We start from the raw sequence: 27150 nt of genomic DNA, 5'->3' as shown, positions 1-27150 counted from the left end.
TGGTTGGAAGTTGAAACTTATTGCCACCCACGTTTGTTGCATAAAAGAACTGTAATTTCCTTCACTGTGCTGCCCCCCTTGCTGTGTTTCTGATTATTTTGCCAGTTTAAGGTACCATTGTACAGAAACCCCAGAGAGTACAGAACATATGACATTCATCGGTGAACACCAAGCTCTACTGTTCTGAGGCAAGGGGGAAAATATTCTTTCTTCATGAATGTGTCATGTGACCTAAGCTAAAAACCAAAACTAAACAAGGAATAGACAGAGAAGAATTCTAGTATAAATAAATCAACAAATAAATAAGTTTCCTGCTAGTCCTGAATTTCTTGGGCAAGGGATGACTCAGTTGCTTATAACTTTCTCCCAGCTGTGTGAAATCCTTGATGTGTTTTGAATGCCTTAAGCCTTGTTTCTCATGGCCTGAGTGAAGAGATTTTAAAGATCTGCTCAGAGGGGTTTCTGGGTCATTCAAGGAATCTTCCTGGAAAAGTCACAGTGACACCACTCCCCACGCACACATATGGTACCGACACTTGTGCTTTTAATCCAGTGCGTCCTTCCTTCGGTCCTCATTTGCACCTCCTGTTTTGTAGGCTGCCTCCCACCTGGCTGTCTTCCTGTTTTATTGAGGGAAAGGGAAACCCTTCCACATGACACTGACTCCTCTCTCTTCACAGCACCACACACTCCTTTCCAAGTTCAGCTGGAAAACCTTGCCACATTTGTCATTTCAGTTGTCATGTATGTACTCAAGATAGGTTTCCCAATGGTACCACCACATTCCTTGGTGTTCTCACAGCAGATGGGTGCAGGCTGAGGGTTCCTCTTCTCTGAGCACTTCTCACCCACCTCCCTCTCACAGAGCTGTCTTCCTCTCTGGAGGTCTAAGAAGTAAGTCCATGCACATGATTTGATGCTCCTGAAGCACCTGATGGTGCTGCAGAAGGCTTCCAAGCCTTGAACACATTCAAGTGCACCCATCTTTGCCCCTGCTTTCTGCTCTCTGCAGCAAGACATGGAGGCATGGTCTCTGAGGTACAGTACCTGCCACGTCTCCCAGAGCAGGAGAGGAACTTCATCCAGAGGGCGTCTGTGCCTGGGGATCTCAGATGGTGTTTTCCAAAACACCATTAAGCAGGGACAGTTCAAGATCTGAGCTGAGGGATAGGCACCAGATCCCTTCTGATCTCCCAAACCCCAAATAAGGTTCCTCTCCAACACTGAAGGCTGATCTGTGTACGTATTGGATTGCATCCCTCAGAGGGACTCTCATGCCAGTTTTCTTTAAAGCTGTTTTGAGAGCACACCAGCCTCAGACCAACTAGTCCATGTTTGTGCTTTAGTGACAACACCTGTCCTTGAACTACTGCAGTTCGCAGTTGCTCTACTGAAGCTCAGGTTTTGCAATATGCCAGGAGAGACCTTTGGAGGCACCTGCACCCATCCTAGATTTCAGCCTCTCTGCTGGCAGAGCTGAGAATGAAGATCACATCTAGTAAATTTTAACAAATGGTTAAAAGTACAGGGCCCAGTGGGGAAGAGAAGCACTCCTTTCCTAGGTGGCCAGGATCTCAGGGCATCACCTCAGCTCTGTTCCTCCTTATTACCACCTCTTTGGGCAAAGGGAGCTGTTTGGAGTGGTGACATTTGGGGGTGTTTATCATCCTTCAGCAGTGTAGCAGAACGCTGGGCAGGACAGGCAGGGTGCACAGTTGCTATGGTTGCTGATGAACTTCAGGAACAATCACAGCCCTCTGCCTCTGTCAAAACAAACACAAGGTGAAGTAAGTAGGTGCAAATACAACATCCAGTGTAACAGGGGTATCCCTCTGGCTCAGGCAAACACCTTGAAGGCACAAGTGAACAGGTTCCTCAACCACACTGTGCATGGCTTTGGGCTAGGATATGGCTGAAGAGCTGCTTGTTCTATCTGCACTGGAGTCTTAGCTGGGAGATTTTATTTACAAATTAGAGAAAGTTTCTGACAGATTTTTTTTGTCTGTACTTACAGTCATTATTTTAACTTCTTTGGTACTTTTTTTAAATTAAGAGTAGGAGGATGAGATCTAAGGATCTCTATTCAGTCTGTCTGGAAGCTGTGAAATGCAGATGAACCTTCTCTGTTTCCAAATTTCACAATAGCAGGAGTCCTGTGCTAACCTAAGTACACTCTTCTCTTTTGGATGCCTGTAAATAAAAATTAGCCATAAGAATAGGTAGTTTTTATAACACCAGTCTTCCATGATAGTTTTCAGGACTTTAACAAAGAAAAATACGAAGTAAAATTAATCTCCATCTCCTGTTCTCAGAAGGCAAAGCCTGTATTTCAAGGGTGTTTCAAAACAGCAGGCAGGGATGTGTGCTGTGATAGCTTTTGGCTGCTCTGGGCAAGCAGCCATGCAAGTGGTCCAATTAGAGATTAGGAGGGTACCAAATCCCACACCAGGCAATGTCTGCCTGACTCACTTCTGCAGGATTTAGAGGGAAGGAGGGCTCTGGGAGGTCTTGGACTTAACTGGCTTGATCTGATCCTCAAGGAGGACTAATTGGCAGGAGGGAAAGATAGAAACATTCTTCCTATTGTGTCCAAGAACAGAAGATCCTCAGGGGAGCAATTTTGCCTCTTTTTTTTCCTCAGTACTGGCTTATCTAGAGCATGTCTATCAAGGTTTTGAAGCTCAGCAGCCTTGATAGTAAGAACCTCCAATACACTGTAGCCTTCAGCAGAGATCTCAATTTAAAATTTGAAGAGAGGCAATCTAACCATTTTGCTTGATTGCCCTTGATTGTCAAGCAATTTACCTTGCATGTGTCTTCTGGAGTAGATGCCACCTGCCAACTTGACGTGTCAGGGCAGCTGCCCCACATGCTAGACAGTGGTGCAGAAGGAGTTGTGGTCAAACTGACTGCTAATGCAAGTGGAAAGATCCTTAAAATTCTGCAGGGCTGATCCAGCCAACAATCTGCTTGAAACCATTGGATGCATGCAGAGAAACAATATGGCTTGGATAAAGGTGCAAGTCCTGCTGGTGAATCAGTGGCAGTGTCTTAATCTTTTAGACTGGTTGCTTTCCTTTCCCACAACAAATGACTCACAGGGAGCCATTCTCATGAGACTCCATAGCTGGTGCATTGCATTTCTTATGGAGGATGGCTGAGTGTTTGGCCAGGGTGAGAGGTGAGGATGGGAGCGCCCATCCATAAACGGCACATCTGTGAAAACATCATGTCTGCACTGTGCATCTCCAATGGAGCAGTCAGCCCTTTCTCTGGCAAGTAGACAAGGAGGGTCTAATCTGTCTGAGTTTTTATAGGCCTGCTCATCCTGTACGAAGTAAGTGATTCCTCCAGAGCAGTTAACTGGACTTTGAGTCCTTATGAGCTGAGTTTGGGCAATCATAGCTTTAGGCAACTGCAGACTCAGCATGGGTGAGTCTGCAAAATGAGCCTGTTGCTGCTAGCGGATCTCACAAAAGCACTGGTGAAAAGAGGAGCTGCAAGCACAGGCATCTTGCATCATTTATGGGTTTCTAGGATATCTGTAATATTAATAAAAAGCTGTCAGAAATGGTACAGGGTTTGTGCCCTGTAGGAGGGACAGGTAGACTACCTCAGGGTCCCTATGGTGGCACCAGGTGTCTGTGTTTAGCTAACTGACTCCAGTCTCCTCCATCTGCTGCTGGGTGTGCAGGTACTGGGATAGCTTTGCACTATTTGTGTGGCTGTCATTCAGAGATGATGAGGTGCTGTGGCAATGCTGAGTGCAGCTACTAGTGATGCACACAGGAGATCAGTGCAGGAGCTGAAATACTCATGACTGCCTGTATAAAAGCTGTCAGTTTTATTTCCACCGGCAGAGCTGAGCTGAGGTGTATATTGGGGTCAAAACTAAAAGCACTCCTGGAATATCTTCCAAAGCAGGACTAAATCATTCAGCATCCTGTGTCCTGACACAGGTATTAGTCATTTCAGAAAGAGCTGGGTACTCTGAAATTTGGATACTTTTATGCTTTTGGGACTTTTGGGGCAGGAATCTGCCGTTAAGATCAGAAGGCAGGGCATATGGATGTTTCTTCATCATCATTCGCTGTCTAAGAACATATCAATGATCTCTGATACATTCCTGCCATCACCCATGGTGGTTGCCATAACCCCCATCCTGCTGCTGAACGTGGTTGTGTGAGCTGCAAAGACACTTCCAAGTGCCTTCACTATTTCTCCTCAGCAGCAGATGTACTCCTAGCTCTGGTAGCACTGGTACCAAGCACCTCAAACTGAGAGAGTCTGTGTAGGTTGTGCTTTGCTGATTCCTGTTCTGAGGTGCTCTAAGCATTCTATCAGCCTTTCCCTGCTGCACCCACACCACAGCTGTTCCTGCAGGATAAAAGCTGAGGGGCCATGCATGAAGCACTGCACAGCTGCCAGGACAAAAGGTTGCCTGCAGGACTGTGATCTCGTTCCATGCTGTAGGACAACTCCCACACCAAAGGGAGTTTGGAGCTGGATTAAAGAGTCCAGGGGGAAGGAATCTGGCTTGTCATTAATACTGAGTGAAACTGAGGGATTCTGCTGTCACTTTTCTCTCTGTCAGGCAAAACTCCCATATGGTCTGCAAGGAGGCTTGAATGAGTAAGAAATACAGATCATACGTGGATAAAGATGAGAATCTACTTCTTGTCCAAAGGGTGGCATGGTGAATTACCAGAGCAGTCACATAGGCAGTTTTTGAGGAAATAATAGCAGAAATAAGGAAACAGGTACAGATTATTTCCCTTGCTAAAAACAATAAAGACAAAGATACTCACACCCTGGAGCTGGCTCTCTGCTTACACCTCTACTCGGGGGTCTGTAAACCCACGCTTGCCTTCATTAACCAGAGTGGGCCTCTCAGTTCTTGTGTGCCAGACCAACACCTAGAGGGAAGCACAACGAGTTCAAGCGTTCTGAATAGCATAGAAACTATGAGAGTACTGCCCCCATTGGGTGGGATCCTCAGAAAAGTGAGGCTCAAAGCTGTTTGAAGCATGTGGTTCAAAGGGGTTGATCCTGGGAGACACTTCACAGGCACATGAAATAGTGACAAGGAGGGGGGACCATTCTAGATCAAAATTCCAGACTCAACCCTCTGCCAATCCTCCTGGATTTTGGAGAAGCAATATGGGCACAAATTGTACATCTGAGATTCTTTATTAACACAGAATGCCTAGCACTGCTCCTCAGCTCTCTCTCTGAGCTTCACATCTGTGAAGAATTTAGCAGGCGTTGTCCATCTGTCTGTCCCAGCATCATTTGGCACTGAGATGTGCCAGCACAGGGCAGGCACACTGGAAGTGGAAGAGTGTGTCAGGAGGCTGCAAAAGCAGCCAGGACCCAGCAAGGATAGAATATCTTTGAGATTTCTCATACCACTCACCTTTGTGCAGTTAGCTGCTTTGGGCTCCAGCCCATCCATAGTCACTAAATCCTTCAGCAGACTGGTTTCCTGGTAGCCTCCTTTAACCCCCTCCAGCTTGAAACTGGCGTGAGGCTTCTCCAAAATCAACTTGATGCTGATAGCAAATCCGGCCATGTCAATAGCAAAGGGACGATTAGGGTCAAAGACGGTTTTCCAGCCCACCACCTTCCCTGCCGGGCTCACTTTTGGAGATTCATATCGCAGCCCCCCGACAAAAGCCACTGGCCAGACTGAGACCCGCCGTGTGTAACGCATCTGTGTGCCAGAAGGAGACAGTACTGTGAGAATTCAACCCTGCCACGTTTCTCCCAACCCATTAGTGCACCATCCTCTGCTTTCATTGGCACCTGTCCTCCCCCATTGACTTCCTACACAATCACATTGCTCTCGGCAGCACGAGCTCTAGTTCACCTGTGCTGCTGCTTGAAGACCTACAGCTTCCACAGCCATAAGGCAAATTCTTAGCACATTATTCTCTGAACAACAAACACACTGCTTTTCTGTGCCCACATCCAGTCCCTCAGAAGAATGAAAACCTCTGGTTTTCTCATCCCATTTGAACTTTTACCTTTTTGTTGTGGTAGAATTTTATCTTTTTTGTAAATGCCAAATACTGCTTTTATCAGGCCTCTAGCTCTGTATTATCAACTCCACTCACTCCAGCTTTACACTCATGCAAGTAATTTCCCTGACTGATTCATCTTTGTCCTCATTTATTCCAATTTCTCCCCCTACCCCTTGCCTTATTTTTCTGACCATGGCTACTGCCTAGAAGTGTGGGGATTTGTTGGAATTCCCAGAAAGGACCTGGAAGGAAGTAAGAAAGGATGAGCTTAACAGAGACCTAACGACTCCAAAAACTGGAAATATGTTCTGATGCATAATTCTGCACTTCAAGCTGCTTAGTACAGTCTGTATTAAATTGGTGACAAGAGAGTTTACTGGATTTTTCCAAGTTTATGGTAGGCTTGGCATCTCACAAAAGCCAGGTCTCAGCAGAAGTCTGGACAAGCTTTGGTGATCCCAGAGGCATAGCCCTGTTGTGGTGGCCTGAACTTAAGAGAACTGAAGGGCAGCCAAGGAATAAAAGTGGATAGAAAGTCAGACAACTTTTCTATCATCCCCTACCTGTCACTCCCATAGGTGTGCAGATTTATGCCTTGCCAGAAGTTTGTCTTTGGTGCTTTTTAAAATTAGGTCAGGTCTCCCTGAGGAGAGGTATAAATTCTGAGGTACATATCCCGTGGTACCTGGCAAGAGGAACTCTAGCTGGTGCAATGGTGTGTGAGTGGCTGTTCACATCTCCAGCCTGTAGAATGGCAAATGTGTTCTTTGCCCTTTCAGCTTGCATCTGCCCTATACCCAGCTGCCACTGCATGCGGAGAGGGTGAGGTCTCTGCAAGCGCAACTTGGCTTACAGGGCTGTGCAGCTCTATCCTGCTTTTCTGTCCCATGTAATTTTATGTCTCTTACCTCCTCAAAGAGCTCCAGGCTGTAGGTGTTATCATCATCAGCAAAATAGACTACACCTTCTGGTGGTGCAGTGTTGCTGAAGCTGTCCCTCAGCCAGTGCAGCCCCAGGTTCCTCTGTAGTGTCCCCCTTGGGGTGTGGGATGGGATCCAAGACAGACCCAGCTTCAGGCTCTTGGGTGTCTCCACGTTGAGGTGGGTGAAGTTGAGCCCAGCCTTCTCCAGCAGGTTGGATACAAGGTTGGTCCTCCTTGGAGAGTCCTCCACCACCACCCAGTGCAGGTTCTGTACATGGAGGAAGGTGTTGGCCAGCCGGGTCAGCTCAGCTTTTTGCACGGGCCGGGTGTAGGTAGGAGTGATAACAAAGATGGTTGGCAGGGTGTCTGACCATGGGGGAGGCCTGGAGTACACGTAATTCTGGATGATTTTAGGCGTTGCCCCTATGCTTTGCTGCTGCCGACTGCAGGATGGGAAGCCTTCCTCTCTCAGTGCAGATGTGCCATTAAGGAGAGCTTTAGAGGTCACATTCTCATCTGTCTCTTCTGGGACAAAACAAAGGAAGAAAAAGGAAAAAAAGGAAGATATCAGAGGACTAATACTAACAGGCGGCCTCCTGTCCAGGGTGGTACACATCTCTCTGGAGTTAGTGCTGCATCCTCTCTCCAAAGTCAGCCTAAGGTGCATGTTTAACATGTTCTTAAGAACAGTTTATGTTCCTGCTGTCAGCAAACCCTGAGGGGGCCTACAGGCAAGTCTGTCTTTGTTTAACCTTTCCTGTGAGAGAGCATCCCTGCTGAGGGTTTGCAACAGAAGTCATCACAGCCACCAGGGCACTGACAGCAGAACTTTTGCACTTACTTCTCAGCAGGCTGAGGTAGTGGGTGGTTGGGTACTGGTGCCACAAGGTTAGGAGAAGAGCCCATGGCAAGGCAATCAGGAGCGTGGTAAGAAGGTTACGTCTCCTCAGCATGCTGCAGGGAGCTTCCAATGCCCAGGCATCTCTCTACCTTTCAGAAAAGAAAAAAAGAGTAAAGCCTCCAAAATACCAGTCACCAAAAATGCAGGGAGGCATGACAAATGTTTGGCCCTAATCCAGCAAAGTGTTGTCTAAGTTTACAAGGAACTCCATTAATGTTTCAGATCCAAAACATTATCCAACTTGGCCAACTCTGGTGCTATTGAATAGAAGCTTTTAGCTATTCTGTTGCTCTAAAGAACCTCCCACTGTCCCATGATGAAACCACTGTCCTTGAGTTAGGGTTGTTCATGTTGCTGATTCTGAAGCTGGAGAGGACTGCTACTTTGCTCCCTCTTTGAGACTTGTGTTCATTCCTGAGCTTTGTGGTGACCATTTAATTTGCTTCTTTTGTACAACTTTTTAGAACTGTGTGCAAGATTTGTGTGCCTGAATATGCAACTGGACAAAACAGTCAGATGTCAGGCATCCTCTAGATAGCCAGCACCTCTTAACAGTTCTGCAGTATGAATTCATCCTCCTTAGGCAGATGCATTGAGGCAATCAGGCATGCATGCTATCACCTACTAAGTGTTCCATGAAATCCCTGCCTTGGTCATTCCACAGGGCTGGTGATGCCTGCTGAATGTTTAATTATCCCACATCCCTTTCTACTTCTGGTTTGCAGTGTTTGGCCATTGCAACATTTAGTTGAAATCACAGACTTTGAAGTACCCACCAGGCCCTACCAGGCTCTCCTGCACTCCTAGGCTAAAGGCATTATGAGGGAAGAGTGTGATGACATCATGCTGATACAAAAGACTGAAAGGAAGCTCAAATTTGTTGGCTCTAAATTCCTGCTCTGCCAAGGAATTTTTAAGTGTATTGAAGGCCAGTCAACTAAAACCAAGGTCCTCAAAGAGATACAGGCACATTTTGTTCAAAAGCAACTCCTTGCCCAGGATTAGGGTCCAGCACTACCTCATCTGTCCAGAGGGGAAGAATTGCCTTGCTTCAGCCTTAGAGAGCTGTGTGAGAAGAAATATGAGAACTGATCTAAAAGGGCTTTGCAGTGACAACAGCCACAGGGTAGTCCTGAAAGATATTATGAGATGCTATTCTAAATTCATCCTCTGGGACCTCTTAGAATCTGTGTTTAATTGTTTCTCTTACATTTTACCTCTGTGTCTTGAAAAAAAACCTGGATTATGCAACTGCAGGGCTCATCAGTGCCCTACCACCAGTAACTGTCAATCCTATTTCAGCCACATCTGACAGAACATTTGCATGTCTCAACAAGTTCTCTGGTGGGCAAGTGGGTGTTCATAAGCCCTATTAAGGAAATTACTGCAACACAAGCTCATTCCTTGTTAGACACCAATGGTACCAGTGCTGGAGCAGCCCCTTAGGGAAGCATATTCCAACTGACCGCTCCCCAAGCCAACCATTAATGGTGTTAATATCTAATATTTCTTACCCCTCACTCAGGAAACACCAAGGTGCCCATTTCACTACTTTCAAGCTACAAAAAACTGATGAAGGAGTGGACCGAGGAAGCTGTGTGGCCAGGGGCACCACAGGAGTGTTTTGATGATGTGAGCATGGGCCTTGTGCAGTAAACATGCTGGCTCTGCTTAACTTCATTGGGTTTTGATGACTGTGTCTGGGGCAGGTACAAGAGAGTCTTTCAAGCTTTAGTGCCAAAGGCATAATTATTTGGTAAGCTACAGATCCAGGCCAGAACAGGGCAGGATGGTGTTACCCATACCAGAGACTGCTTTCCCTACAGGAAATATTTTCTCTTACCAGTGTAGCAGCGCAGAGTAAAGCTTCTCATCACTCATGGCTGTGAGAACAGACAGAGCCACAAAAGAAATCCAAGGATTGCTATTAACAACTGCAGATACCTTGGCCCACCCAGGCCTTGGCTCAGGGTCATCATAGCTCCTTGCTTCTTCTAGTGTGCTTGCAATTACAAATGTCCCTGCACCAGAGTCAGGCAGCCGGCGCTTCTTCCCTTTAATAAAAGGCCTTAATTACAGAGACACTGTTTCTATGCAGCAGACCTGCTACTGCCGCAAACTCGGGTTTCTGGAGGGAAAGAGAGGAGGAGGCAGCCGTGGCAGCCGTGCTACCAATAGAGCACAGAGGAGAGTGGATCAGAGTTAGAAGGATTTTTAACAAATTCCCTTTCTAGTTCTTTCTCCTCCTTCCTCTTCCAGGCAGCCCTATTCATGCTTCCCAAACACTGCAAACAGGTGGAGATGCTGTCTGTGTGTGCAACTCCCCTGGTGTTCTGAGCTCATTTATTTCTGCATGCACCTTCTCTCGATTGCTTTTCCAAAGCAAGCAAGGCTGAAGAAGTTAAACCCTGCATAAAGCCCCAGGTAACTTGTGAACCTCACAGAGGAGCTGACTGCAACCCCATTTCAAAAAATCTCTATTGGAATAGTTTATTTTCTCTTTAAAATGTTACCTTGTCTTCCCCTGTCTCCCCCTGCATCCATCACACATGCTCTTCTCTGTTGCTTTATGTCTTTCACCTGCTTTTTCTCAGTTCTTCAGAGTCCCTTTTCTTCCCTGTTTCCAGGACTACAGGAATCCTCTGGCTTACTAATAATTTTAGCCTTTGTCTTCTGTCCTTACCCACACAAAGGCCCTTTGCATTCTCTTAATGTCCACCCCTCATGGAATATTTCCCACAAAGTGATCCATGAAAGCATCAGTCCGTCCTTTTGAAAACACAGCATCAAAATCCAGTCACATATCGATGCCTCTGGGTAGCCTGCTGATGGCCCCACTGGGGCTTGCAGGGGTTTACTGCACATATTTTTACCTACTTTTTATAATTAAAACCGAAGTCTCCTAAGTGGCTCGCATTAATTGCATGCCCGCTGGCAAACATTACAGTGTGTATTCTTGGCACAAATAGCTACCTTCCTTCTGCCCTCTCAGAGTAGATCCTATTAAATGAGATTCAAGATCAGAAGAAATTTTTGTGATCATCTAAACCCGTCTCCTGCTTTCATCTGGTAATTCCTGGGTTTAAGCTGTAGAGGGCAGGGACCATCTCTTAATGTGCTTGTACAGTCCAGCACTGATCCCAATGGGAGCCTTTGGATGTGATTGCAATACAAATATTATTGATTGTATTCTCTTGCTGGCTCTTCTCCTCCCTTTCTGTTTCTCCTGTCCAGCCTATTCCCCGTTCTCTTTCCTTTTTTTCCCTAGCGTCTCCTGCAGCCCTTGTTTTGTTACACACTCTTAACAACATTAGCTGAATGTTTGATGGATGCCTTCAATATGCTGAATGTAGCCTTCTTGAGCTGTTTTCCAATTACATATCCCTCTTCTTAATTTCATCCATCAATCTTCTGTTCTCCATTAAAAAAATAAACAAACACACAGAGTACAAAGCTGAGTATGATAGGGACAAAAAGTTTCTCGTACTACTCTGGCTTCAAGCTGCCTTGTCAGACTTCTCAGCTCCTGGGATGCAACACAATTCCGTCTCCATTAAAGCTCCTGTGCTGATGCAGGGGGCATTATTCTGAAAGGATTCAGGAGAGGACAATGAGAGAAGCACACAAGGAGAAGAGCTGGATTCCCCAGAATGATGCTGAACAGAAGCAAGATCAGGCTGAGGCTCAGACCATCGCATGTGACCAATCCCTTCATCTGTTGTTGACTAATTACCAGCAGGGTACAATTTGTTACAGGCAGGACAACTCAGATGTTGAGAGAGGGATAAGGATTGCAGGCTGCAAAATGACCTAGGCAGTGACTTTCTCCCTGAGCAACAGAGTGTTTTAAAGGACATGCTGAGTGAATTGGAGAAAAGTGAAAGTTAGGGAGCAATGCAGCTGACTGGGAATTATAAGGCTGACACATCCCAGTGCCTCTGATTTTCCTACAGCCCCATTGAGAAGCTGCTCAATTTACATCCTTTTTTGATAACTCAGGAAGGTTTAGGATCATATGGGCTTTGGTAGTTCTCCTCTGAGGTTTTGGTTCTGCCCTCTGCCTGCCTGATCCAGAATGAGAACCACACCTTTCAAAAAGTTTGCTCTGCAAGAAAGGTGATTTTCCAGCCTCTGGTTCAGGGCAGCTGACCTGTCTGAGCCAGGCTTACAAGACTTTGAATGCTGGGCCAATCTCAGCCACTGGGCTGTACAGCTCTAGTTGGACACACAGGCTCTAAAGATCCTTACCTTCCCAGAGGGACAAATTTCACAGCTCAAACTGTCCCTTGGGAACATCCCACCAACCAGTGTAACGATTTTCCAGGCAAAGACCCAAAGCAAACTACTCTCAGGTAAGAGAGCAAAAAATTTCAAGAAACACTCCTTAATCTTGGTTTGAGCCATGTTTGTCAGCCTACTGATCTGTGTGTACCCTGGGAGGAGACAGGTGTGGAGAGGGGAGGAGACAGGGGTGTGAGGAGCAGGGCTGGAGCAGACCTGCAGGTAGCTGCAGATGACTCTCCTAATTTCACACACCAAAGCTGTCAGCAGGGTTTTTGGTTTGTTTTGCCTGCATTTTGCTGCCTCTCTCCACCAGCCCCTAGCCACCTTGAGGAAATCCATGCAGATTTCATGAGTTCCCTAACTCCTGGTGTGGGAGATGTGATGCTGAAGGCAGAGAAGGGAGCTTTCAATTATTGATGAGAGCAACCTCTCTTTAAACAAGGAATGCATAATTCATGGCAGCGCCGGTATTTGTGGTGAGCAGCACCGGTTCAGTCTCTGCCTTGCTGAAATGCACAGGAAGCTGCTGTCCCCTCTCTCCTCATTCCCTTGGGCCCATCAGAGCCTTCAGCTGAAACTACAATAGTGCTAAAAATTGAGACAGGCCAAGATGCTGCAGCGCTTCCCCTCACCAGGCAGCTGCCTGCCTGCTTGAGATGTGCACGATAAAGTGGGAGGATGGATTCAAGGAACCAGAGAAGTGGGTGGAATGGGTTATTGTTCTGGGACAAGCACGGGTAATTACTGTGCAAACACAGCCAAAACAGGGCATTTCTCAGTAGCAAGACCCCCAGACAGGTCTTCAGGAATGGTATTGTTACAGGACAGAAAAGATAGGCTAGATGTGAAGGACAGTGCCTCAGGGTTCAGACCCAGCTGTATTTCTTGTGGGGGTGGGAAAAAGAAGGGAAAAGGCAGATTTGGTTTTCTGCTCAGAAAGTAGCAATTTCTCCTCTAAACTCTGCTGGAACCGGGCAACTTAAAAGCAAAGGGAAAAAAAGAGCGGCCTTTTTCTAGGAAGGGAAATGGTAATCATACAAGCACGGACTGTTTTGGATTGGATGGGATCTTAATGATCATCTAGTTCCAACCCCTCTGTTATGGGCAGGGATACCTTCCACTTGACCAGGTTTCAAAGCCCCATCCAACCTGGCCTTGAGCACTTCCAGGCATGGGGTACCCGCAATGACTCTGGGCAACCTGGGCCAGCACTTCTCCACCCTTGAAGTGAAGAATGTCTTCCTAATATTTAACCTAAGCCTACCCTCTTTCAGTTTGAAGCCATTCTCCCTTATCCTTTCACTACATGCCTTTATAAAAAGTCCTTTTCCAGCTCTCTTGTAGCCCCTTTTAGGTATTTGAAGGTGCTCTGAGTTGTCCCAGAGCCTTCTCTTCTCCAGGCTGAACAGCCCCAACCCTTTCAGCCTGTCTTTATAGGAGAGGTGGATGGAATAGGGAAGAGAAAGGCTCTGATCCCACAAACGGGATCTTCACCCCCCAGTAGCCCAGGCAATAGTAGGAGACTATGGTTCTGTCCAAGAGTATAAGAATGCTCTTCTACTGGGGGTTTTAATCATCCCTCTGCTGCAGACTGGTGAAGAAGAGCTGCAGGCAAGTGACCCCTGAAATCTGAATGAGGTGAGCACTCCCCTGCTGCTCAGGGGGAGAGAGGGCAAAGGAAAATTAACCGAGTCCCCTGGAGAGACAAAACCCAGGGAACTACAAATAATGAAACAATACAGGGAAGGATGGCCAGGTCCTTCCCCACAGCAGGAAGAGCAGAACTACCAGCAGCTGTGTAGTTTCAAGGCTCAGTCCCATCATTACTCTGTCCCTTGGTGCACAGGCTCCTGTGGGGACAACTTCCCCAGGAAGTGAGTCACTCCCAATGAAACAGCTGCCCTTCCCAAGCCCCTGTGCCTCTCAGATGCAACGTAAGGCTTCATCCTCTCCTGCCAGCCCTGATCCCTTCACCATATGGGAGCACAGTTACTTCAGCCCAGAAACCAGGCTTGTCCCTCGGGAATATGCCATGCACAACCCCCATCCCCCCCCTGCCCACATGAAGCCAAGTTGAGCGTTCCTCAAAGCTTGGTCCGTAAACAGCTTGACACAGCACCTTTCTGAAGAGCATCCTTGTGCTAGACATGTGGCTTGTGTGTGGGAGCATGGCCTGGCAGAGGGTAATGCTTTATACAGGCATTTCTTCCAAATCAAAAAAACTCCTACCCAACAGGAAAAAAAAATTAGAAGAAAAAAAAGTTGACAGAGCTAATTAAATCTGCTGGCTAGGTCCCACGGGAGCCAATACTTTAGAGACAGCATGTGGCTCAGCCTGCTATCCCCAGGTAGATCAAGGGTATCCAGGCACTATCTGGGCTATCAGCAGGAATGGAGATAACCCAGTTTGAATACAGACTAGACCTTGAACTTGGCTGCAAAGCCCGTCCTTGCAGGGAGCCTTCCGGAGCCTGAAAACGGAGGTCTAAGACAGGCTATTTTTAATCAGCCCAGACCCAAATGTCCTTCACAATTGATCCATATAACCTGTCACAGCATTCCTGTCCCCTGAGCATAGGCAAGGGTGGGCTGTGACTAGAGGCACACTGCCCTCTGCCCCATTACAGTTTCCCTGCACTGCAGAGCCATAATCCAGGGATGCCAGAAATACCTGGAGAAAGATTAACAGCTCAGGCCCGAAGAGAAGCAGGGGGTACCAGATGTCTCCTGAGAAAGTTAGCTCTCTCCTGAAAGACCTCTAAGCCTGGAGTTATCCTCTCTTGAAAGGGAACTCAGGGGCTTATTCAGACGTCAGCTTCTCTTCCCTGCTGCAGAGCTCTGGCAGAACTGAGGTCCTTTTTAGATGCTGATGACTATTACAGAATAATAATTCCAAACGTATCAGCATGAATCAGCCCAATATCTGCATTAGCCAAGAAAAAAAAAAGCTTTTTTTTACTTTTTTTTTCCAAGGAGGCAAAATAATTCTAAGGAAGCAAAAACAATAGTGGTTTGTTCCAAAGTTTCTGTATATCTCATTCAGAGCTTTCCCTACTGAGTTAACAGCTGATGCCTGTTCAGCTGGAGTGGGAGCTGTCATTTTACAGCTTTTTTACAAAAGCAGAAAGGAAAAACCTATAGTATTTCCTTCCAGAACATTTTCAAAGATGGAGAGGAATTACTTTTTCAGAGAAAAAGGCATTAGGCATTATTTGATGGATAATTACATTTCACAGGTGCTGGTTATGGGGGAAAGAAATCACATTGATCATGAGCTCCTTGTAAAGATATGGGGCCCAAAGGCCAATGCTGTTCCTCTGGTAGCAGCCAGGATACAGAGACAGGCTTTGATCTCAGCTATGTGTCAATATGACATCAAATGCAGACCTCCAGAGGAACATGCTATCACTAATGCACACTCTTGATTGATTTAGACAGCTTGTTTTCCTCCTGCTTTCAAAGGCAATGTTGAAATGCTCTTCCCTGCTGGACTTCCCCATTACTCCTAGGGAGGGCAAAACAAAGCAAAGGAGAAACTGCTCTGGCTGAAATCACAGTGCAAATGAGTGGGGCAACAGTTATGCCATTTAAAACACCAGTGTAGCCAAATATGTCTACTGTCCTCCCAAAATCTTTGGAAATACTGGCATTTTGATGGTTACATGTGTGTGCTGGCCCCCTGAAGAATCAGAGCCCTGATCTGTTATTGTATGGAAAGAACTGTGGGCAGAGAATGAGTGCAGTGTAAAGGCAAGAATCCCCCTGAGTTTTTATTTGGGAATGCTGGCTGAATTATGTGATCAATAAAAGCATTGTGCAAACAGCAAATTTGTGCGGAATGTTCTTGATGGTGGCTGCTCCATATAGATTAAGACAGAGAGGACACTGGACAGTACTGATGCCACATCATGCACTTGTTAGTTGTGTGAGATGAGAGAGAGGAAAAACATCACTTTGGTGTCTTTGATGGGCATTTTTGCTGTTGCAGCTCTCCGAGCTGTGTGAAATACGCTCACTTTGTAACTGGCTGAGATGGTCCTAAATGCTAATTCTGATTTCTTCCCCCAAATAAATCATCAGCACTCATTATACTTGCCACTTGCTGTGCAGCATCCAAGTGTCATGCAGACACTTTTAGAAACAAACGTAGAATGGATAAATTGGCACCTAGAGAATTGCCTTTCGCATTAGATATACGTTATGGTCCACTGCTTGATTTATACCTTAAATGCCACTGCTGATCTGTATAGCTTGGGCTTGATTACAAGAAACACTAAAATGAAAATTAGAGTCAGCAGACAGTGTTTATTTTTCTGCCTTCTGCATGTGAAATAAAAAGGGAAGAAGAGAGCAAAAGAAAGAAGGGGTAGGAAGCTGATGGTCAGTGTCCTGCTAGGACTGTCCTGCTGTCCTTCCATGTCCTAACAGGGAAGCTGTTGACTCTGGACTCCAGGCAGGCTACATTCAAATTACATGCCAAGGCATTTGAGATCAAGAGACCCATATGCAATTCCCACCTTCTGGAAATGCCAGGGGAGCAATATCTAACTTGGGCACTGGCAGCAGCTGCTAGTATATATCCCTGCATCATGATCAGAGTAAGTTTTATTTTGTAGAAAAAGGGAGCAGTGGATGCATTTGGGTGAACAGATGGAGCTGAGGAGTAGCAAAAGTCAAATGCCCCTTTCTAACAACAATCCAAGCCTACCAGAAAAAAAGTGTGGGTTTTGGTTTCTGTTTTTCCATGTCTTGCACAGTTAAAATGGAAGAGTCTGTTGGGAAGGCAGGGAAAGCTGTGAGGGAATTGAGGGCAGACGAGCTCACAGCATGAGAAACAAACTGCTCTCTCTCTCAGAGTGCATGGGGCTTGCCATAGGGCTTGCTTGTATAGGGATTGCTCTCTGCCATATTCCTTAATTGCACATGAAAGCAGCCTGGTCTGAAAGTGTCTTTGCACATAGTGTTTATAAACCTTCCCTTGGGAGGGAGGTCAGCCTGTGCTGCATTGTACTCGAGGGCTTATCTGTGAAATGGTGTGCTCCAGGCTGCCCTAGGCTTGGATGCAAAAAGGGGGCTGGTACCACCACCCCGAGGCTGGTGAGTTGCCTGCTCGAGCTGTTCCTGAGACTGGAGTATCGTCTTTGCACAAATACTACCATGATAGCCCTGGGAGATGTGTCTCCCCAGCTTTTACACCTCTGCACTCATGGTGTGCTGGGCAAGTGCTGTCTTTCCTACCTTACTTCCACATTCATGGGCTGCCAGTTGGCCTTGGACAGAATAACTGATGAATAGATACTTCTGGCTGGAGAAAGAAAATGAACTAAGATTTTTTTTAACCTTTCCCTGCAGTTTGAGAGCCCTTGGAGCTTCAAAGGCAAACCAAGTTGGTCTGGAAGATCAGGGCAGACAAAGAGTAGTTTCTTGTTTAAGCTAGAAATGGGCTGCTGCCATAAATCTGAAAGGTGGATTTGAATCTCTCCTGATTCTGAGGATGAATCTGGCTCCCTCCTTGTGCTCAGGGAAGGAAAGCTCTCTCTGGTTATGAGGATGTTTGTGGAGGTCAACAAGCCAGGTTTTGAGCTTCACACGTGCACGTGTGAACTACCCCCATCCATTATCAGCTCTGCAAAAAATACCCCTTAAGGGCCAGCAACAGCTTCTGGGCAGAGGAAAGATCCAAAAACTGCTTGGGAAAGGAAGAAGGAAGAAACTAGATTTCTGCTTCTGCTGCTGTAACTAATTTCTAGGCCATTTGTGTTTGTTCTGGTGCTCAAGTTAGGACCCATGTTTGGGTTAGGAAAGAAATACTTGGTATCAGATTTTATCAATCTGGTAAGGCGCACTGTTTCGCACCAGTGTTTGGTTTGACTTGGTTTGACTTCAAGAGAGTTATGGTCCAAGCATGGCTTGCCTTGGCATGGCTTGATGGACTATGAATAAAACTTGCTGAGGTGGCAGCTTATCTACCACTGAACAGGAGCTGGTGTTGACAAAAGAGCCACAAGCATCCTCTGCAGCACTTCTGGAAGAGGCTGCTAAATGGGAAGAAGTATGCAGAGTTTGTCTAGCAGGCTGATGTGACTAGGAGCACAAGTGGGGAGACTGGTCATGATAGAGGAACAGTCTTGGATTTATTCTCAAGAGGATGAAATCAGAGGCTCTTTGAGGTGGTAAGAGCAATTTTAAATTATCCTTTCTCAAATAATCCTTTGGGGTAAATTATATTCACCCCTAAAATCAGCACAGGGGTCAGCAGTGATGATCTTAGCAAAATACTTACTGGTGTCCTATGACTTCCCTTGTAATGGAGCTGCTGATGCATATTGAGTAATAAGAAATTTATTGTGTTTTCCTTAATGCTCCAAGAGTCCTGTTCTAACACAGAAGTTAGAAACCTCACTTTGGCTGTAAAAAAACCTCCTGTTATAATTGGATGACATGCTGCTGAGCACTGTAGGTTTGAGAAAAATAGGAAACAGTATGAAAGTTGCTAACCAGAATGGCAAACACACTGGGATTACTGGAGGAGTTATGGAGAAGCCTGTGGGCTGCTACAGTTCAAGAGGTGCTGGTATCCCATGCTGGAGGGCAGACATATGAGTTAAGGCAGAGCAGGGGACTGCACTGGAGAGAACATCTGAAATAACTAATTGTTCACAAAACAGAAAATGTAAGAGGTTGGTGGGAGTAGGATGGAGGAGGTGGTTCCAAGGGCAAAAAGAAAACAAAAATAGGCTGGAGGAACAATGTTGGCCAGGTTGAGCTCTGCCACTTAATAACACTTGACAAAATGCAAATAATTTCTCCTTCCTAAAGATCTGCCAGGGGATGCTTCAGCTAACTGGGGTCAGTGATTAACACTCCTACCTCTTTTCCTATTGCTCCACAGAGATGAGGAGCTGGCATGCATGTGTGAGGGAGGAAAAACACTTGTTGTGGACTGTGGAGCAGCAGGATTTGCCAGCTTGCCTCTGACTGCCCAGCCCAGCCCTGAGATACAGCTCAGCCAGGCTCGTGTTTGACTTCAGCAGACACTGCTTGTGGGCTTTGTAAAGGTGCACAGGGATAATCAGGATTTGGTTTCTGTTTGCTAGCTAATTTCAGCCCCTGCTGTGAGATTTGGATGTTTCTGAGGATTCTGTATTAGCCTTAATGATTAAAAAATTATTTCAATGCTTAGTGAAGAAGATGCATGATCTATCATTGAAGCCGCTTAGCAACAGGACTCATTAAGTCACATATTAGTACAGAAAGATATCCTTGCCCCAGCGCCCTCTTGGAATGACTATCCACTCATCTAAACAAGATAAAGGTCTTTGCTGGCCTCCTCTGAGGCCAGAGGATAAAGCAGTCAACTGTGAAACAAGATTTCTTGGTTCTTTTTCTGGCTTCAACTATGCGTCAGTATGTGGATCTGGGCAAATCATTTCACCTGCTTCAGTGCCTCAGTTCCCCCACAGGTAAGATAAGCACAACAATGTGTAAGCACTCTGGGGAAATGACTTTCAAGTGCCTAAGCTCATTAGAGAAAAAACAACCAGTGCAGTGAATAGAACTGTCTCAGCCCCTCGCTGGTAGCTTGTACTAACCACATGGTTCACTTTGTCCTCCTGAAGCCCCACATACAGTTAGCTAATTACAGGGGAGAAAAAAGACCTTCTCCTAGCTCCTTACCACCTGGTGGTAGCCAAGCACAGATGTTAAAACTTGTCATATGACTCAAAAAAATTAATTTAAGGCAAAGCATTTCTGATTACTCTTCAAGGAAGGAAAGGGTCTGCCAGTTCTGGGTCAGGGTCTAATTTTGCTTGAAGGAACACTGTTAAATACCACATCTGAGAGGAGAACAGTAATACTTTGTGTTTTATTCCCAGAGTCATTCACTGAATGCTCTCAGGAAGCAACATACTTTGGAGGAAAAACAGAAGAGAGATGGAGGAAGCAGGTGTAAGAGCAGACATTTCAGTCCACAGTGAAAAAGCTGAGGCATTCCTGATTCTTCAGCTTACATGCAGGACATTGAACTTCATACCTGGATGCACAAGCCTAGGTCAAACCTTAGTGTGGGGTAAGGGTAAGGGAAACGTAAATGAAAGGAAGAAAAGGGAAGAAAAATAGGTGTAGGTGAGAAATTAAGGTGTGACTGAAAGTGATTCGTGAGGAAGGGAAAGGGAACAGAAGAAATGAGGTTAATGGGAATGCGAAAGTCGGAGAAAGGAGGAGGAGGAATGAAGTAGGGTAAGGGAGCAGGAGACCAAGTGGGACAGCAAGCAGGAGGCACAGTCAAACCATCCGAGTGCTCTCTGAAGAAATTGCCTATTTTTTCTGCCTTTTTTTTTTGTGTGTGATCTTGCCTTAAAATTGCAGGAATGTGGCGGCACAGCACTGGCGTTCTGATTTATTAATTCCATCCCGTCCCACAAGCCCATAAAACAAAAGCATCTGTGTTTGCTCAAGAGAAAACCATGAAGGGCCTCATTCACGTCAGAGGTGGAGAGAGAAGCTGGCAGATACAGGAAAGTCATCGTCTCCTCCTTCCTTTTCACCTTTGTATGGATCTGGGCTGGGGGAAGGGCCTCAAGAAAGAAGGATCCAGGGAATGAGGTATCAGCAGGGAGAAAGTTAAATCACCCTGGCATTTGTGCTGGAGAAAGTGGAGGGGAGACACAATGAACACAATGGTTGCACCAGTGAGGAAGGCACCCCAGCACGGCAGAGAGGACAAGATCCCTTGCTGCCACCCAGGCTCACCCAGCACTTAGGCACTTTGTGAAGTATTACCCCAAATTAATGTCAGTCCCGTTGCTGTGGTCACAGTCTGAGCTTTCATAAGGCCTAGCACTGTTGCCTAACCCATAGCTGTGGACATAACCATAAAAATAACTTAAATCTGCAAGTCATAGGAGAAATATCTCTTTGCTCTTTTCAGCTGTTTTTAGCTTTCAGAATGAGGGAGGGTCGGGGCAAGATGAATGTTAACTATCCTACTTCAACAACAGGGGCATGCAGGGGGAGAGGAGCCAGCAGCCTCTACTCCTGCCAGGCAAGGATCAACTGTGCTGTTTCTATCAAGAGGCACTGGGAGATTTTTTGTTAGGAGCAGAGGACCTTGCTAAAATCCTGCCCTTAAGGACAGTGTCTTTAGAAGTCAGGCTGCCCTGCAACGCCCCAGGGGAGCATCACCTCAGGGGAGGCAGGGTCTGCAAGTTACTGCTGCCTGCCTGGCCCTTGGCTTTTCCTCCAAGTTCTCCCACACAAGGATTGCCGAGGAGCAATCCTGCTTTGCTTAGCAAATCACAGTTCCCATGTGCCCTGTACTCCCACACACAGACCCACCGTGAACTTACAGAACGAGACAACACTGCTGCTCTAAAATCTTTTATCCAGAGCTGAGATTGCCCGACTGCTAACCCTGTTCAGCTCCAAGTAATCCCAGCACATTGCTTGGCTAGAGGTTGGCTGTACTGGGAATAAATGCCCTTGCTCTCATTGACAAGGGGTAACATCCAAAGAAAACCATTTCCTTTTGCAATGCAGCATTATTCACAGACCAGCACCACATAAAGTTGCCAGGACACTGGCAGTCTGCTAAAATACACAACATGGGCAGGGGAAGTGGCAGCGTAAGCACCATTGGACCAGCTCAAGTCTCTGAGGTTAACTCAGAAGTTAACCTAAACCCGCTCCAGCTGACAAAACCCAAACCTACGAGATCTAAGTGTCAGCACACAGGCTGGAAAATAAGGGTTTTTTGCTTCTGCCTGGAAAGTAAAATATGCCCCAGTGATCTTCACTTGAACATGTCTGTGTCCTTTTGTCCTTTGTCTTACATTGATCACTGTTGTGGGTTTTGGAAGGTATAAAAAATCCTATGCTACACAATGTGAGAGGTTCAACCCTGAAGATTAAGGTCTATTTCAAGTGGACTGCCCTGTCCAGTGATGAGCAACCTAGTATCCATCACAATTTCTCCTCTTCCTGAATCCTACATTCAGCACCAGCAGCATCTTGTAGCTCAGAGCTCCTTATGTCACAATGCACAGCATGGGAAAATACTTACTTTTATCATCAAATTGCTACCTTTCATGTTTTCCTGAATGCAGTCCAGTTCCTCTGCTGAGAAAAGACCTGTAGAGAAGCATCCATTTTCCCTCTTCTGTGCTGTTGGTTGCTTTGCTTTTCACCCCAATGTCCCTCTTCATGTGTCTTCCTGAGCTAACTAACCCCATCTTGAGGAATCTCTCTGTGCTCCAGGCATTAGTGGGATTACCTGATCAGAGTAGTGATGAGCAGCAAACGAAATATAACGGTCCCTGTGCTGGAGCTGTGGATCCCAGTTCTGTGGCTCAGGCCTGGGAAGCTGTGTCTCATGAGGAAACTTAGATCATGTTTTATAAATCTCAGGAATTTGCATAGTGCAATGTTTTCATCTCAGGCAGAAAGATGTCAGACAGCCCCCCACACTGCATAGTGGAAGAAGCCAGCAAAGCAGTTGACTGAACACTTGGGAACACTGATAAATTCGAATTTTAAGGGAAGGCCGCCTTTGGGAGCACTAATGTCACATGAGAGCAAGCTAGAAGAGACTTCAAGCTCTTAATTATGAACCTGCACAGCCTAAAACAGCATGAAATATTAAAGGACCCAGTTTTTTCAAGTGTGCTGACCACAGGTTGAGGTGCTGTTTGGAGAAGTACCCCAACCTGGAGGAGTCACTGGGGTCTGACCAGTGTCCCTTTCGAAGAACTGGCCTTAGGCAGTCATGTGTGCACTCAAGTAAAGGGTGCTGACAGCCACAGGTCTCATCCATGCCCTGTACATATTAGTCCTTTGTGGCGCTGGTAGGTGTTAAATCGCAGTCCTCTTAGGCTGAGCTGCTGCCCAGCAAGTGCTTCCCAGAGAGGCAGGGGCCTCTCGCCTGTGAGACAGATGATCTGGGGCTGTCTCAGCTGTGACGCGATGAGCTGCCGTGTCTCCCTTGTAAAGAGGGGGTAGTCATCCTGACAAACAGCTCTGTATGTGGGCAGGGAGTGCTCTTAATCACACATGCCGAGTACTTGGAGATCTCGGGAAGAGAAGCGGTGCAGAAAAGCATAATGCTTATTATTAGGCAGAAAGGCCAGGAGCAAAAAGGGCAAAGTGATTTTATACTCCTCCAGGGCCCTGGAGGTGTGTGGGACCCAGATTCCAGTCTGGCTTATTAGCTCCTTTTTAGGCTTCTTCTTTTATTAGGAACAATTAGATACAAGGAGGAAGGGGACAGATATCATCTTTCCTGTGTACATCCTGCAGAATAATTGCAGAGCTTTCTCAGAGCAATTTTGCACGCTCAGTAAAGGGCATCTTTGAAGCCTATCAAATATCTCATCCCTTGTGGGCATACATATGAAGGCTTGCAGCACACGTCCTTATTGCTCCCAAGTATTGTGAACAAGAAAAGACCATTGAAAGTGCTCAAGGAGAGGAAGAGGAGGCCTTAGAAGTAGTTCCAGGAGGTGAATGGAGTTGCGGGGTGTCTTCTTATGATTGGAACAGGAACATTGCCTCTTGAGGGATTAGAGGAAAGCAGGAGTGACTGTGCCTGCAGCACCAGCACCCTGGGAGAAAGGGGCAGCCGAGGCTGGAGTTATGAAGGCACTGAGAAACACAGGGATGTGTAGGCCACTGCCATTGGCAGGTGATTACCTCGGTGAAGAGGGGAGGAAAGCCATGCAGGGGTACAGCTGGATCAAATCCAGGCTCCTGCCAGCCAGCTGCCTGCTAGGTGTGACTTTGATCTCGGACACTAAGGACATCTCCTGGCCTGCTGCTGAAGCAGAGGAAAGTTCCCTGCCAAAAAGCACCTTTACCAGTGCTTCATAGGCAAGAAGAAAGGATGCTGGGTACACAGGAGACACAGCCTTGAGCTGTACAGTACAACCTCGGACACTCTGCAGGGAGGATGTCATTAGAGAACACAGGCACTAGGCACCAAAATATTCCCAAACCGTGGAGAGAATTTGAATTTAAGGGCTGTACATTGTGGAAGTGTTTTTCTCTCTTGCGTACACTTAGCTGCTGTATAGCTCTGTACAGCTCCCTAGGCAACAGTCTTCCCCCATGACACTGTAACAAAGCCCAAAGGTGCGGGAGCTTCCCTCATTAAAACCCTTATCGTGGGAGCAAGTCTCCTCAGCCCAACTGCTTTGCTTTCTACCCCGTGGCTGGTAAAGTGTCTTGCAAGCCAGGCTGAGGCCCTTTGTTGTAAAGCTGGCTGCATCTCAGCTGTGCTCTGTGTCAGCCGGTTGAATTGCTTCGGGGTTGCAAGGTTGCCTCAATGACTTCGCTATTATTATTATTATCATAATTTATTATTATTATTATTATTATTATTACTACTACTACTATTATTGTTACTACACTGAAAATGCCAAAAAAGAGCTTTAACTTGGTCTCACCAGATTCCTGAAACACCCGATACGACGTGTCAGCTGCACATCTACCTCTGTATGTTAGCTGCTCTGCGAAGCCTTAAGTCAATGAGGACTGAAGTGTCCTGAAAGCAACACCAAAGTCACTGCTGGGAGGGACAGGGGGAGGGAGGGCAGGAATCATGGTTACGGAGCTCCTGGTCTCACACTGGGCAGGCACAGTGTGTGCTCAGCTGCTGGAGCTCACGCTTGGTTTGTATCCCAGGTGTGCCTGCCAACAGATAGATTCCAGGAAACCAAGGAGCACACACCAACCAAAGCTGATGGTGCCCCCACATCCTGCTCCAGGGCATGGAGAAAAGGGGATTGGCAGCATGCACGGCTGCAAACAGATGTGACATAGGCTGTCACACACAGCTCTGCTAGTGACCTCTCCTCCTGCTGTGTAACCCTCGCTACTGCCTGAGACGGAGGTCCCCTTAATCTCCTACTGAGGAATCACATTTTGGAATAATGATGGCCTCCCTTCTCAGAGGTTCCTATCTTGCTGTCTCTGAGCACCTGTCTCCCAGCTTGTGGAAGTGCTATATGGCCCTTGTTCCTAGTCCTATCTGAGGCTAGTGAGTGCAATGCCTTGCACTTCTGCTGGCTGTCCACAGGCACAAGGCGTGAAGCTTCCCATCCATTTTTCCCTTTTTGCACCTGATGAGATTTAAGCCCCAGCAGAAGTGGGTGATCAGACACATGTGTAAACTTCTGTACCTTGCTACGCTCTCTGCATATGTGCTTTGCACAAGGAAGCCTCCTCTGGGTCCAAAAAATGAGCTGAAAGCACCTGCAGAGGCTGCATTGCTCACTCACCCCTGCTCACTTGCTGAGCTCTGTGGACTTCAAGTTACCGGACAGGTATTTATAGCTTGTCATTATTGCTCTGCTATGGTGATGCTTGGTGCTGCCCTGCTGATTCCAACACCCCTTCTCTCCAGCTGCGCTGAAATTGCCCCTTGGCAGGTTTCCCTAAGGAGTTACTGAAGAACTGGCTGCTTCTCTCCAGATTTGCAGCACCTTGACGGGTTTCTCTCTGTCACGCATTAGCTGCTCAGCCTCCCCCTCTTCTCCCCTGGCCCGAGGCTCGGTGGGTGAGTGGCTGGAGCGGGAGGCCGAAAAAAAGTACTTTCCAACTCACCTAGCAACATCCACCCCAAACCGCTCCAGAAAACCAGCGAGTCCATCCCTCGGTAGACGCCCGTGTGCGATGCAGGGGTAGAAGCGGGCAGAACCCTTCCCCAGACCTCCCACTCTTGCCCTTTCCCAATCCCCCTCTCCAGAGCCCCTCACTGGGACGCCCAAGTGGGGTCGGTTCCCAGCGACGCGACCTGTGTCTGCACACAAACCCCCTTGTCGTCCTTCTGTAGTTTGGCTTCTCCGGTATTTGTCACCAAGAGGCGCAATAAAACCTCACCGGGAACAGCGGCGCGCCCGGGACCCGCGTTGGGTACCCTTGCTCGGAGATCCCGGCGGAGAGATTCCCGGCTGGACGCACACCAGGAATGGGGGCATCTCCCCACAGCTGGAAAATTCCAGCCTAGGAATGGGATGTCGCTCCCCTAGAAGGTGCCCGGACCAAGCTGTGGGGGGATGCAAGGACAGGGGCTCCCCGTCAAGCGCGGAATGGGTTCGGACGCTGAGCAGGGATGAAGTTCGGGGATGCAGCTGCCGGTCGCGGGGCAGGGCACCCCTCCAGCGCCAAGCGGCAGGGGACCGCAAGGTCATCGCTGTATCCCCGGCGCCGCTTCCACCCTCAAAGCCCCGGTGCCCGAGCGCGGGGTCTCCCGCTTACCTGGCGAGATGGGCCGGTCACGGCAGAGACGCCGGGGCTCCGGGCGCGGGGCGGCACCGCGCCGGGGGCTGCCGGGGGAGCATCGCCCGCCGCCGGGCGGAGGCGTGTCCTCCCTGCGCCCCGGGCGCGGCACCGGGACCGGCACCGGGACCGGCCCGTCGGCGCTGCCGGCGGATGGCGGCGCCCGCCTTCAGACGGCGCCGGCGATGCGGCTACGCGCGGCGCGGAGCCGATTTAAGGCCACCCCGTGCCGGGGGTGGGGGGAGCGCCGAGGGCCGCCCGCAGCGGCTCCTGCGCGCCGCGCATCCCGCGGGGCCACCTTAAGCGGGGAAGGGGCGAGCGCGGAGCCAGCGAGGGGGGAAGGAGCGGCGAGGAGGCGACCCGAGCCGGGAAAAGGGGGAAAGGCGAGCGGAGCTGGGCATGGCCGCAGCGCTGCCCCCGCCGCCCGCAGAGGGCCCGGCACCCTCGAATGGGGAGGGTTCCCTGCCCCGAGCCGGCCGCTGCTCTTCCCGCCGAACACGAGGGGTGGGATTTTTTTTGCCTGTGCCGGGGGTCTCTATCTGCCGCTGACCGGCGCCGGGGTGATTTCCCGCTCCCGCTGCTTCAAGAAAGAGCCACCTGCCATACCTACAGCCCGTGCGAGTTGGCTGTCTATAAGGCAAACTAGGAGTCACAACCCGAAGACAGCGGCCGCAGTGCTTCTGGGATTTGGTCCCCCCAGTTGCTGCTTGATGCGTGCAACGCCACTGCGTGCCTCAGTTTCCCTG

General features: G+C 47.8%; 1 protein-coding gene across 3 annotated transcripts; it reads right to left on the bottom strand.

Annotated features, from left to right (window-relative positions):
* Positions 1-1213: 1213 nt before the first annotated feature.
* On the bottom strand, positions 1214-26571 carry LOC136375460 (galactosylgalactosylxylosylprotein 3-beta-glucuronosyltransferase 1-like). 3 transcript variants are annotated; one of them, XM_066340986.1, is made up of 6 exons: positions 26384-26571; positions 7787-7935; positions 6932-7470; positions 5417-5713; positions 4809-4916; positions 1214-1763 (listed from the first exon to the last, which is right to left on the bottom strand). In XM_066340986.1, the coding sequence occupies exons 2-5, from the start codon at positions 7896-7898 to the stop codon at positions 4830-4832; spliced, it is 1035 nt and encodes a 344-aa protein (XP_066197083.1). In that variant the 5' UTR covers positions 7899-7935; positions 26384-26571; the 3' UTR covers positions 1214-1763; positions 4809-4829. The 3 variants fall into 3 exon arrangements, with proteins under 3 accessions (XP_066197083.1, XP_066197085.1, XP_066197084.1); XM_066340988.1 differs by having other exon boundaries at positions 6932-7467; XM_066340987.1 differs by having other exon boundaries at positions 7787-7931.
* Positions 26572-27150: the final 579 nt, after the last annotated feature.

This window comes from Sylvia atricapilla, chromosome 2, assembly GCF_009819655.1.
Source record: "Sylvia atricapilla isolate bSylAtr1 chromosome 2, bSylAtr1.pri, whole genome shotgun sequence".
In the NCBI taxonomy this organism is placed as follows: Eukaryota; Metazoa; Chordata; class Aves; order Passeriformes; family Sylviidae; genus Sylvia; species Sylvia atricapilla.
Note: the sequence above shows the minus strand (reverse complement) of the source record. Positions and strands in the feature narration are given on the sequence as shown.

What these genes read in the sequence shown, in the direction of transcription:
- LOC136375460 (XM_066340986.1), bottom strand. Translation starts at nt 7,898, where the DNA reads ATGCTGAGGAGACGTAACCTTCTTACCACGCTCCTGATTGCCTTGCCA. An exon ending in CTACCTCAGCCTGCTGAGAA is followed by an intron (nt 7,471 to 7,786) that starts GTAAGTGCAAAA and finishes GTTTTGTCCCAG; the next exon opens with AAGAGACAGATGAGAATGTG. An exon ending in GCCTGGAGCTCTTTGAGGAG is followed by an intron (nt 5,714 to 6,931) that starts GTAAGAGACATA and finishes TCTGGCACACAG; the next exon opens with ATGCGTTACACACGGCGGGT.